At 42.6% G+C, this 14110-nt stretch overlaps 1 protein-coding gene across 1 annotated transcript in view; it reads left to right on the top strand.

The window, feature by feature from the left end:
- The window catches only part of ext1c (exostoses (multiple) 1c), a 106939-nt gene that overhangs the window by 86532 nt on the left and 6297 nt on the right, over positions 1-14110 (top strand). Inside the window, exon 3 of the mRNA XM_060942990.1 lies at positions 11484-11577. Within this exon, the coding sequence (XP_060798973.1) occupies positions 11484-11577 (94 nt within the window). The remainder of the gene's footprint in view (positions 1-11483; positions 11578-14110) is intronic.

Raw genomic sequence — 14110 nt, forward strand, 5'->3', positions numbered from 1 at the left:
GTAGCGTGCTCTAGAGACATGTATTTACCCCCTGGAATGAAAAGCTAGCTCACTTCAACACTCAACCTCTGTAAATGGAAGTGCAAAAAGCCTGTTTAATAGCTAATAGAAAACAAAAGGGACAATTAAATCATGTATTTGTTCCATCACTTTTGTGTAAATGACTTCATTAAAATACACAGTGAAAGAACACACAGTGAAAGTAAGAGAGAGGAAGGAGGGAAAAGTGGGTCGGAGCTAATTTACATTCAAACATACACGTTCATTTCAGACCCATGGAACAAGCCAAGTGTAACGCGTAGCACATAATCTAAGAAAAGATCTCAGTAACACCCACATCATTGTGGTGATGGTAAAAACAGGTTTACTCTCTTAACTGGTGCTGAACTGCAGCTCAGATGAATCTTCCTTTCCATCCCGTTAGACTCTAAACCCAACACAGGTTAACCAACAACTGTCCATTAAAGGGCAAGTGTGAGGCTACTAACCCAAAAAAACCTGTGTGACACATGAGATTTTCATATTACACAGTGCACTAATCTAGTGGCACTATTTTGGTTGCATCAGTTCTTCACGGTCACCACGTTACAGTGCTAATAGATCTCTCCATTCCAGCCAGAAGAATGAATGGAAGGGATCAAACATTTAAACCAGAAGTGTCCAGGACGGGATCCTCACAGTAAAGGCTCTAATCTGGCCTACAATTTTTTTTTTTTTTAGAATATCTGTTCTTAATTAAAATGGTATAGAATGAGACTGTAATTTAATGATTTAAAAATATATATATTAGTGCTGTCAAGCGATTAAAATATTTAATCACAATTAATGTCGCGTCTGTCATAGTTAACTCGCGATTAATCGCAATTTAATCGCACATTTTTGTCACATGAAAAACCATTGTAATTCTCTTATCAGCATAAAAAAGTGAATGGGCTTGCTCACCGTTCGAACTACGGGGGTACTCGGGGGATCTGAGATCCCCTGAAACAGACATGAGATCCCTTGAAAACATGATTTGGGAAATGTTGGGGGGTCTCTAAATATTGGCAGAATGATGTTTATTGACATAGCAATCGTGTGTAACGGGAAGCATTTGCATATCCGAAGTGAGCGCCCGATGGAGATCCGCACTCTGAGACAAGCGCAAGCAACCCCCCCCAAGGGAAAAAAGGGACCCCCCGAAAATATCGGCATAGTTCGAACACTGGTTGTACCAATGTTTTTTTTTTTTTATTGCAGCGCATAACACGTCTTGTCACAGCCACTGCAAAGTGGGGCTGGAGCCGCCGATGGGAAAACGAAACCTAAGCCGAGCACCGTGGCTCTTCGGGGGAGGGCAGAGGACTCTGGCTGTGCGGGGCGTGGCATTACAGTCTAGCTGCTATCGTTTTTCTAAGCAAAGTCTCTGTTCCAAGTTCCTGGCAGTTTCAAAAGCTTATGAAAAACCTACATCATGTCACAGAGCGTTAATCTCGCGATAAAAAAAAATTATCGTCGTTAAAATTGAGTCAAGTTAACGCGTTAATAATACGACATTTTTGACAGCATATATATATATATATATATCATCTCATCTCATTATCTCTAGCCGCTTTATCCTTCTACAGGGTCGCAGGCAAGCTGGAGCCTATCCCAGCTGACTACGGGCGAAAGGCGGGGTACACCCTGGACAAGTCGCCAGGTCATCACAGGGCTGACACATAGACACAGACAACCATTCACACTCATATTCACACCTACGGTCAATTTAGAGTCACCAGTTAACCTAACCTGCATGTCTTTGGACTGTGGGGGAAACCGGAGCACCCGGAGGCGCATATATATATATATATATATATATATATATATATATATATATATATACACACACACACACACACACACACACACAGGGGCAAAAAAGTATTTAGTCAGTCACCAATTGTGCAAGTTCTCCCACTTAAAAAGATGAGAGAGGCCTGTAATTTTCATCATAGGTACACTTCAACTATGAGAGACAAAATGAGAAAAAAAATCCAGAAAGTCACATTGTCTGATTTTTAAAGAATTTATTTGCAAATTATGGTGGAAAATAAGTATTTGGTCAATAACAAAAGTTCATCTCAATACTTTGTTATATACCCTTTGTTGGCAATGACAGAGGTCAAACGTTTTCTGTAAGTCTTCACAAGGTTTTCACACACTGTTGCTGGTATTTTGGCCCATTCCTCCATGCAGACCTCCTCTAGAGCAGTGATGTTTTGGGGCTGTCGCTGGGCAACACGGACTTTCAACTCCCTCCAAAGATTTTCTATGGGGTTGAGATCTGGAGACTGGCTAGGCCACTCCAGGACCTTGAAATGCTTCTTACGAAGCCACTCCTTCGTTGCCCGGGCGGTGTGTTTGGGATCATTATCATGCTGAAAGACCCAGCCATGTTTCATCTTCAACGCCCTTGCTGATGGAAGGAGGTTTTCACTCAAAATCTCATGATACATGGCCCCATTCATTCTTTCCTTTACACGGATCAGTCATCCTGGTCCCTTTGCAGAAAAACAGCCTCAAAGCATGATGTTTCCACCCCCATGCTTCACAGTAGGTATGGTGTTCTTTGGATGCAACTCAGCATTCTTTCTCCTCCAAACACGACAAGTTGAGGTTTTACCAAAAAGTTCTATTTTGGTTTCATCCGACCATATGACATTCTCCCAATCCTCTTCTGGATCATCCAAATGCTCTCTAGCAAACTTCAGACGGGCCTGGACATGTACTGGCTTAAGCAGGGGGACACGTCTGGCACTGCAGGATTTGACTCCCTGGTGGCGTAGTGTGTTACTGATGGTAGCCTTTGTTACTTTGGTCCCAGCTCTCTGCAGGTCATTCACTAGGTTCCCCCATGTGGTTCTGGGATTTTTGCTCACCGTTCTTGTGATGATTTTGACCCCACGGGGTGAGATCTTGCGTGGAGCCCCAGATCGAGGGAGATTATCAGTGGTCTTGTACGTCTTCCATTTTCTAATAATTGCTCCCACAGTTGATTTCTTCACACCAAGCTGCTTACCTACTGCAGATTCAGTCTTCCCAGCCTGGTGCAGGTCTACAATTTTGTTTCTGGTGTCCTTTGACAGCTCTTTGGTTTTGGCCATAGTGGAGTTTGGAGTGTGACTGTTTGAGGTTGTGGACAGGTGACTTTTATACTGATAACGAGTTCAAACAGGTGCCATTAATACAGGTAACGAGTGGAGGACAGAGGAGCCTCTTAAAGAAGTTGTTACAGGTCTGTGAGAGCCAGAAATCTTGCTTGTTTGTAGGTGACCAAATACTTATTTTACTGAGGAATTTACCAATTAATTCATTAAAAATCCTACAGTGTGATTTCCTGGATTCTTTCCCCCCATTCTGTCTCTCATAGTTGAAGTGTAGCTATGATGAAAATTACAGGCCTGTCTCATCTTTTTAAGTGGGAGAACTTGCACAATTGGTGGCTGACTAAATACTTTTTTGCCCCACTGTGTGTATATATCTTATTCCACTAGGGGAAATAAACTCAGCCACTGACAAAAGCCACTTTCGGACCAAACAGTTCTTGGTACTCATTGAGAGGAACTACCCACTGGGGAGCTCCCTCAAGAACTGCATCTTCAAAGACTTTTTTTTCTGTTTGCATTCATACCACTAGTAGGAATGCTGATTGGACATAAGCTGGCCAATAATTGCTATAGCGACGTCACTAGTTTGTTTGTATATGAACGTGCATCTTGTTCACCAATGTTCTTGTGTTGCTAGTTTGCTGTTTTTACAGCAACATTCGGATTCAAACTTGTCTATTTTCTTGTGTCGCGTTTTGTTCGCATGTTTCTATAGAAATGGATCAATCCACTGTGCCGTAGAATGGGGGAGATCAGGCAGTGTTACATGCTTTAAAATAAAGTAAATTATTTATTTTACATCATAAAGAGCAAATTCATAGTTGATGATGTAAAATGGGTGGTACAGTGGTGTAGTGGTTAGCACTGTCACCTCACAGCAAGAAGGTTCTGGGTTCGAGTCCAGCGGCTGACGAGGGCCTTTCTGTGTGGAGTTTGCATGTTCTGTCTGTGTCAGGCACTCTGGTTTCAGCCACAGTTCAAAGGTTAGGCTAATTGGTGGCTCTAAATTGACCATCAGTGTGAATGGTTGTTTGTCTCTATAATTGTGCTGACTGGAGCAGCTTTCTATCACAGGTATGGATCACAACCAACATACTATTCTCAGCTCCAAACATGATTTAATCTGTTAAATATGTTTAAAAACAACAAAATAACCTGCTGGGGGAGATTTAAACATCTAAACTGACATCTCCTGCAACAAACAAACAAACCAACCAGACCAAACCAAACCAATATTTATTACCCCTTATTAGCGCCATTTACATTTTTTAATAGATTTTTTCACAAGTTTTAATAAAATAGACTGAGGGCAGGCGGCACGGTGGTGTAGTGGTTAGCACTGTTGCCTCACAGCAAGAAGGTCCGGGTTCGAGCCCCGTGGCTGGTGAGGGCCTTTCTGTGTGGAGTTTGCATGTTCTCCCCGTGTCCGCGTGGGTTTCCTCCGGGTGCTCCGGTTTCCCCCACAGTCCAAAGACATGCAGGTTAGGTTAACTGGTGACTCTAAATTGACCGTAGGTGTGAATGTGAGTGTGAATGGTTGTCTGTGTCTGTGTGTCAGCCCTGCGATGACCTGGCGACTTGTCCAGGGTGTACCCCGCCTTTCGCCCGTAGTCAGCTGGGATAGGCTCCAGCTTGCCTGCGACCCTACACAGGATAAGCGGCTATGGATGATATGTAAAGTATGTTGATCTAACATGTTAATGTGGATTATTATGTTGCATTGGCTCATGTGTTTGACCATTCACTGTACGCTTACATCACTCATGGCTCCTCTTGTGCTGGGAGAATACCTACCCTGAAGTAGGAGCTAAAAAAGTCCCTCAAAACAGCATTCTAAGAGCTATGATTGTCCTCAGTTCCTGCAGTGCAGATACACAAAAAAAGTGTAACCAGGGTTCTAACTAGGCCTTTTCAGCGTATCGGGCCGATACGCAATGTTTCCTTACAGCAACGCCCACAATATTGATGACAGGCCTGTAAAAGTTGCCACTACACAAATAAAAAGACTTCTCAATCTTGAAAATGTGTTTTTTTTTGTTTTTTTTTGTTATCCCCACATGGCAGCAACAGCACACTGCCATGTGAATGTTCTACATTCAGACAGACTCCACTCCCCATCCATATAAGTGCCCAGTGCATAGCTGCCCAAGTAGTCCCATGTAGAGATTGTCACTGATCATGCTAGTCCAGTTTACCTCCTTCCTTATGCTGTGTTCGTGGTAAAGTGCCATCTGTGTTAAGAGGCGCTTATGCACCATGTACGTAATATGTGCTGGTCCCTGGCAATTTTTTTATGTCACAACACGGTGCATTGAAACCATCAGAGTAACAGTCAGTAGGGGAAGGTATGATATAAGTTAGATCTGGATGGTCATGTATTGTAATTGAATGGTTGAAGCTGAAAATAAAGCTGACACTTGGTGAACATCAACTGGTTGTTTTATTTTTATTCAATAAATGTCACCAATGTATTTGAATATTAACTATAATAAGTCTTCAATCAAAAACAGCAACTTTTGGCAAAAAAAAAATCTCAATAATATTACCAAAAAAAGAGTGACTTTCGGGGAGGCCTGCAATTGCCAGGAAATGCACTAGAATGCATCTCCAAGCATGTAGAACCCCCGGCCATTATGACTGATGCCACTACACTCATCTTTTGGTCTAGTTAGAACCTTGGGTACCTTCCTCCAACATGTGTAAGAACTATGAAAAAGTTCCTCCAGTCTTAGGGTGACCAAACGTCCCGGTTTTACCGGGACAGTCCCGATTTGGGGTTGTGTGTCCCGAGTCCCGACAAAAGTCTGTCGGGACACGGATATGTCCCGGTTTTCGCCACTCGCGATGTTTGCGACTGAGCAGCGTGGGAATCATTAGCGGAGAAATGTCTGCATTTACTATTTTGATGAATTGACAGGAATCGCAAACTTTCCTGGTTACTGCCCCCTGGCCCTGTGGCATGGGTGTTTATTTAGCCACATTATTCCAGACAACAGAACGTGTTGCCATGCAACAATAAAATAAACATTAACTGGCGCGAATGTTCTTTGTCTAGCAGCTAGCAGCAGTAATGCCGCAGCAATTATGCCGAAAAGAAAATGTACCTTTTCCAAAGATTTACAGGGCACCTATCCCTTCCTCCGAGAGGTGCAGAACAATGCGCACGAAGCCTACTGCACACACTGTAAGTGCTTTGTTCTTGTACTGAGTTGGGTAGCCTATGTTGCAAATGCTGTGCGCTCCTGTGGGGGCTCTCCTCGGGCTGTCGCCCCTCTCCTCCTTTACTGCTGTTTTGTTTGAGTGTATATTTATGGAAACCGAGAGAGGCCCTTCATATAATCTTTTTTTATTCACCTTGTTATCCCGAGATAACGACATAATTAATTCAGGATCTCGAGAAAACAACACAACTAATTTGAGATCTCGAGAAAACAAAACCGTTATTCCGAGATCTCGAGAAAACAAAACAATTATTTCATGATCTCAGCTGGATCACTGTATCTCCGTCGGTAGAGACGAAGCCGGGCCAGTCTTCTGCGGAGGTGCCACGGACTAATTTTGAAATTATCCCTTATTAAAAGACTTAATGCAATCTCTCCCTGTGTCAACCCCTGATCAAAATATTGCCTTATTAGGTGATCGATTATTCCAGACATTCTAATGACCAAAGTCGCGTCTATACAGAATGAGAAATAGCCCCAAAGTCAGCATATCACAAGTCTCTTGGCGCACCTGAATGAACCATTTCTCAGCTGTTTACTCGAGATCATGAAATAATTGTTTTGTTTTCTCGAGATCTCGAATTAGTTGTGTTGTTTTCTCGAGATCCTGAATTAATTATGTCGTTATCTCGGGATAACAAGGTGAATAAAAAAAAAGGATTATATGAAGGGCCTCTCTCGGCTTCCGTAGTATATATTCTCAAATCACTTGTCTCTTTTTTGTTTCTGTTTAACATACCATTCTGACCATTCTGTTGAACAGCTTGTTGCACCTTCCATTAAAGTGTTCACTTTTGTACACATCTTCTTGCTTTATTCATTCAGTTGTGGGGAATGGTTAGTAAGGTTGATTCTGACCTAGGCTATGTTGAGGTCACATATCTACTTTTTAAGTTCATGCTATATTAGAGATATAGCCTACATGTGCATATGCATTCTTCTTGGTGTTCTCACAAACAGGTGAAATAAATCAGTTTAAATTTGGCCTATGGACATAGCCTGGCCTATTCTCAGCCATTACAAAATCTGTTGTCTGACCATAATTTAACTGATCTGTATACCACTATGCTACTAGATAACAAAATGCCTGTTTGTTTTATTTCATGTGAGATGTTGATAAATGTGAGCTTCAACAAAATGATAAGAGCACCTCTCTGAGTGTCACGTTTACGTAAAAAAAAAGGTGTGTGTGCACGAGCATGGTCGCGCGCGAAAGTGTCCCGGTTTCAGACTAGGGAAATCTGGTCACCCTATCCAGTCTGAAAGCATGTAAAATATGCTACCAATTATCAGCAGCTTGTGACCATAGATTTTGGTGGGACAGGATGACATTAATAACAAAATAACTTCAAATAAATTAAGTCAGGAAGGTAAAACACTTGACTTACTCTCTCAGCTACTATCGGGTTATTTTTTTTTGAGTAATAGGCAGATGAGGATCCACACAAAACTATCCAGCATACAGTCTGCTGACTCATTTTGAGCAATTTTAGACATACATTTGTTCTACAGTCTTTGAGGTAATATCATTAACCAAGGTTGCCAGGTTTTAATAAAATATCCACCACAACTACATAAAAAAAAAAAAAGAGTCACGAAATTAGCCCCATAAATTCAGGCACTTTGAAAGGGAGACACATTTTTCTTCTTCTTTAGCATTTGCTGGAGAAACAAGCTCACCATGCTGCATACCAGTTGCTTTTTGTGGAAATTTATTACATTTAATTACATTTAAATGCTCTCAAAAAAAGAAAAAAGATCTTGGCAGGTACGTAGTATTTTATAGAGTTTTATCTAGCCCACCTTGGCAGTCCTGTCATTATTCTTTCCCCAGTGGACCTCTATTAACACTTGTTGCACTTTACATTTTTGACAATAACTTTATGTAGTTAAATCGCACTGCTCCACAATTGTTCAACATCAAGAAAGGTAAACAAATCAGTGGAACATCAGCTTATCTCTGTCAAATAGTGAAGATTAATGTTTGATATAAATGCTGGGCCTCTGCTACACTGAAATTTGCTTCTGGAAACATGTCTCTTTCCAAAAGAACAATTATAGGGATTTTTAAGCAAGGGAGTGAACACTTATTGAGTCACCATCTACATTTTTAATTTGTTAATGCATTAATTTTGCAAACTATATTGATCCCCCACCCTTCAAGGTAGACTGCCTTTCAGATTTTTCAAGTTTAGGTCATAAAAAGGGGCGGCATGGTGGTGTAGTGGTTAGCGCTGTCGCCTCACAGCAAGAAGGTCCTGGGTTCGAGCCCCGGGGCCGGCGAGGGCCTTTCTGTGTGGAGTTTGCATGTTCTCCCCGTGTCCGCGTGGGTTTCCTCCGGGTGCTCCGGTTTCCCCCACAGTCCAAAGACATGCAGGTTAGGTTAACTGGTGACTCTAAATTGACCGTAGGTGTGAATGTGAGTGTGAATGGTTGTCTGTGTCAGCCCTGTGATGACCTGGCGACTTGTCCAGGGTGTACCCCGCCTTTCACCCGTAGTCAGCTGGGATAGGCTCCAGCTTGCCTGCGACCCTGTAGAAGGATAAAGCGGCTAGAGATAATGAGATGAGGTCATAAAAAGAATTTTCCCCGACACCCAATTATTTTTGTTTAGTGGACCGAAAGCTACTGAATTCGAAAATCACATACTTCCAATTTTATTAGTTTTTTTTAATAGAGCAATTAATGAATTTAGGGCCACGTGGCCCTAAATTCTCCGCTACTTTTTCTTGCTTCACCATGACGCAATACAAGATACTACGTCATGCATCACGTGGTGGGCTTTCCCCGTTTACGCAAGGCAGTATGGGATACAAATTTGAAACAGGAGAGAAAAATGGAGGACGTGAGTGTGCGAATGAAATGTGAAAGACCGACTACAGTAACAGAAAGCGAGAAGAAAAGACGTTATGTTGTGAAGGAAAGAAAACGCAAGATCAAACTAATAAATATCGGCGGTCAGCGAGCACCTCGGTGTGATCGGCTGTTCGTTTAGCGACAGAATGATGAAACTGTCAGTGCAGTCAAAGGTAAACCTGTAGATGGCAGTAATGCAACAATGGATGCTCGCTGCCGTAAAACCCAAAAAATGAAGACGACGACGAAGGTAAACCTGTGCACGCACACACGGACTTCCTCTGTCTGCCTGACTGCGCGAAGCAAGCGATTTCATGCATATTATTTGCTAGGGAATCCTCTCAAATTAAATAACTTCCCAGCCACAGAATACCCTGGTTTTTTTATAGATCTCATCTCATCTCATTATCTCTAGCCGCTTTATCCTTCTACAGGGTCGCTGGCAAGCTGGAGCCTATCCCAGCTGACTACGGGCGAAAGGCGGGGTACACCCTGGACAAGTCGCCAGGTCATCACAGGGCTGACACATAGACACAGACAACCATTCACACTCACATTCACACCTACGGTCAATTTAGAGTCACCAGTTAACCTAACCTGCATGTCTTTGGACTGTGGGGGAAACCGGAGCACCCGGAGGAAACCCACGTGGACACGGGGAGAACATGCAAACTCCACACAGAAAGGCCCTCGCCGGCCACGGGGCTCAAACCCAGGACCTTCTTGCTGTGAGGCGACAGCGCTAACCACTACACCACCGTGCCGCCCTTTTTTATAGATATTACAGAAATAAACATGTAATCACAATGACCAAATTTCAGAGGGAACTAAATTTCACCGATTTTATGAAATCGAAAGGCTGTCTACTTCTAATAAGAAGAAAGAATAATTATTTTTATAATAAATGTTTTATTTTGTCCATCCCACTTGACCACTCAGTGACTATGACATTAAAACAGATTTAGTGTGTAATTCCAGTATTATATCAATATAAACAGCATTTGTAAAGGCTAAATAAATTGTATTATGCACTCAAATTCAGACACATGTTGAGCCAACCTGGTGTTTTGGCTTTGGACACTTGCCGGGCTTTGACAGGAAGCCAGAAGGAGGCCCAAGATGGATGGCAGGGTTGTTTGTTCTTCCACTGCAGCAGTAAATAAACATGTATGAGAGGGAACAGAGATAGAGATGCTTTTATGGCAATGTGTTTGCACTCCCGCTGGAGTGGCGCTGGAGGCGAGCCATGGTCGCTGTGCCCTGTCGGCCTACAGATGAACACTGGGTTCTTTCAAGAGCAGAGCCCGTTGCCCACACAGGGTCAACCTGGTCCGAAAGCAAAATAAGGGCTCTTAGAGTCCAAGCCAGCTATCAGTGAGAATCAGATTTGTGTACGCCCAAATACGGAGCTAGTGCTCCTGGTAAGGTGGTGTTATTTCTATAAGACAGTGAGAAGGTCACTGTTCTCCAGGCAGCTAACTGGGAGTTGAGATTGATGGGCTAATTGTTGCACTTGTAGTCAAGCACACACAATTCTCATAGAAATCACCTGACAATATTAATCACAGCTCTCAGTTGGACAGAATAGATTTTCTGCTTATGTTGCACTCCTGAAAGCAGCCCATCACTCGAATGAAGATATCTTTATTATTCCCCTTTTGGGTCTGGTTGTTTCTTTGCATGTTCAGTTCTAAAGTCAGCCATATTAGTGGACATTTGCTGAAGGAAGCTTCTTGTCTGAGAAGCTCAAAATTCAAACATAATCCATCCCTTCTGTGTTCCAGTTGTCTGAATTATAGGCAGTATGATTGACAGGCAAGTAGAGATGAGTATCCTGATTGCATGGATGTTGATGATCCACATCATTTTTTTCTCCAACTGAGACGACCTTCGATCAGATATTCTGTTGACAGTTGCGAGATATGGGAAGAATTTCATATTTAATCAGAACAGATCTGTTGCTCAACCCTTGTCATCCACGCTCATTAGCTCAATCTGGGTCAGCAGTGACTTTTCTCTCCATTTCTCTTACACTAATCACTTGATGGTGGCAATCGCACAAAGGAACTGGATTCGGTTCCTTTAGCATACTCTTACAAATGCTAAAAGGTTGCCAGGGACAACAGCTTGAAGCAGGGACGATGGCCAGATCAAAACACTCTCAGTGCGGTTGTGGCTTGAGCAGTGCCAGTGCAGCTCTAATGAACTCTCTTTCTGCAGTGTGGAGAATGTTTCTGCTCATGCTTGCTCTGTGTCTGTCTCCATCTCTCTTCCTTAGGTTTGACTATCAGGAGCTGCTCCATAACTCCACCTTCTGCCTGGTTCCTCGTGGACGACGCTTGGGATCCTTTCGTTTTCTTGAGTCTTTGCAGGTATTACAGCATTAGCAAGGTTTATTTAAACTCCTCTGACCTGGTGTCAATGGTTGATGTCTCAGCAGCTGCATAGCACTTGAGGTGAAAGAAGAAGAAAAAAATGGCACAACCACCTTGTGGCAAGAAAACTCAAACATTCAGAACGGTCCAGGGGTTTCCTAGTAAAACAGTGCATTAGGCATTGGGTGGGAAACTGCAGCGCATATATTTTTAGGCTTACTGGCATTGTGTGTGAAAGGGCCGGAAGCTCACGTAGGGCGCCCTCAGCTCTGCTGAGCAGTGCTGAATGAACAAATCCACAAAAACGGTGAGTTTGGCAGCCTTAACCTCACAGTAACTCCTCCTCACAATCCCACTTTTTCTTTTTCTGTTGCTCCAAGTTCACTGTCTGCTTTGCTCCCACTTTTCCATTCACTCCTCTTTGAGCTCTTTTCTTTTGTGCCAGCCAAAGCCACATAAAGAACTAAAGAACTGGCAATTATCAGTGGATTTGCAAGTGGAAAGTTCTAGAACATCCTCTGACCCACAACCCCACCCCCCAAACACACACACACACACACACACACACACACCATCCAAACATGGCTCGTCTGATTCTTTAATATCTCTGACGCAATCACTCTCAGATCCAAACCTAAAAAATGTGCATACATGCCTGAGAATTGGCTACCAGCAGTGAAGAGCAGTGTTATTCTTCTACATCTAATCTAATTTCTTCAAGTATGAACACACAGGAAAGGTCCAGACTTTAAATAGGTTCTATCGAACTAGTTAACTACCTGGAGTTAATTTTTCCTTGTCTAAAAACAGTATTGTCTAAATCTTTCTTAGAATAAAGGCTGGGCTTCGCTGCACCAGAGGGGGCTTGTTTGATCTCTGCCGGTTCTTAAAGCTCTGCTCTCCTGCGATTTCATTAAAACAATTAACAACAGACCAAAATATATGCAAGATAAAAAGCAAACCCGAATACAAATTTCTGAATTTCAACTGAAGTTGAAAGGACTGCAACTTCAGTAAACAAGAAAAAAGAGGAAAACCAGACTGAACTTAATAAACCATGGCTCCACCCTACTACTGATCAAAGGAAGGATACTGTTTACAACCCTGATTCCAAAAAATTTGGGACAAAGTACAAATTGTAAATAAAAACGGAATGCGATGATGTGGAAGTTTCAAAATTCCATATTTTATTCAGAATAGAACATAGATGACATATCAAATGTTTAAACTGAGAAAATGTATCATTTAAAGAGAAAAATTAGGTGATTTTAAATTTCATGACAACACATCTCAAAAAAGTTGGGACAAGGCCATGTTTACCACTGTGAGACATCCCCTTTTCTCTTTACAACAGTCTGTAAACGTCTGGGGACTGAGGAGACAAGTTGCTCAAGTTTAGGGATAGGAATGTTAACCCATTCTTGTCTAATGTAGGATTCTAGTTGCTCAACTGTCTTAGGTCTTTTTTGTCGTATCTTCCGTTTTATGATGCACCAAATGTTTTCTATGGGTGAAAGATCTGGACTGCAGGCTGGCCAGTTCAGTACCCGGACCCTTCTTCTACGCAGCCATGATGCTGTAATCGATGCAGTATGTGGTTTGGCATTGTCATGTTGGAAAATGCAAGGTCTTCCCTGAAAGAGACGTCGTCTGGATGGGAGCATATGTTGCTCTAGAACCTGAATATACCTTTCAGCATTGATGGTGTCTTTCCAGATGTGTAAGCTGCCCATGCCACACGCACTAATGCAACCCCATACCATCAGAGATGCAGGCTTCTGGACTGAGCGCTGATAACAACTTGGGTCGTCCTTCTCCTCTTTAGTCCGAATGACACGGCATCCCTGATTTCCATAAAGAACTTCAAATTTTGATTCGTCTGACCACAGAACAGTTTTCCACTTTGCCACAGTCCATTTTAAATGAGCCTTGGCCCAGAGAAGACGTCTGCGCTTCTGGATTATGTTTAGATACGGCTTCTTCTTTGAACTATCGAGGTTTAGCTGGCAACGGCGGATGGCACGGTGAATTGTGTTCACAGATAATGTTCTCTGGAAATATTGCTGAGCCCATTTTGTGATTTCCAATACAGAAGCATGCCTGTATGTGAGTCAGTGCCGTCTAAGGGCCCGAAGATCACGGGCACCCGGTATGGTTTTCCGGCCTTGACCCTTACGCACAAAGATTTTTCCAGATTCTCTGAATCTTTTGATGATATTATGCACTGTAGATGATGATATGTTCAAACTCTTTTCAATTTTACACTGTCGAACTCCTTTCTGATATTGCTCCACTATTTGTTGGCGCAGAATTAGGGGGATTGGTGATCCTCTTCCCATCTTTACTTCTGAGAGCTGCTGCCACTCCAAGATGCTCTTTTTATACCCAGTCATGTTAATGACCTATTGCCAATTGACCTAATGAGTTGCAATTTGGTCCTCCAGCTGTTCCTTTTTTGTACCTTTAACTTTTCCAGCCTCTTATTGCCCCTGTCCCAACTCTTTTGAGATGTGTTGCTGTCATGAAATTT

The sequence above is a fragment of the Neoarius graeffei genome, chromosome 16 (assembly GCF_027579695.1).
Source record: "Neoarius graeffei isolate fNeoGra1 chromosome 16, fNeoGra1.pri, whole genome shotgun sequence".
NCBI lineage: Eukaryota > Metazoa > Chordata > Actinopteri > Siluriformes > Ariidae > Neoarius > Neoarius graeffei.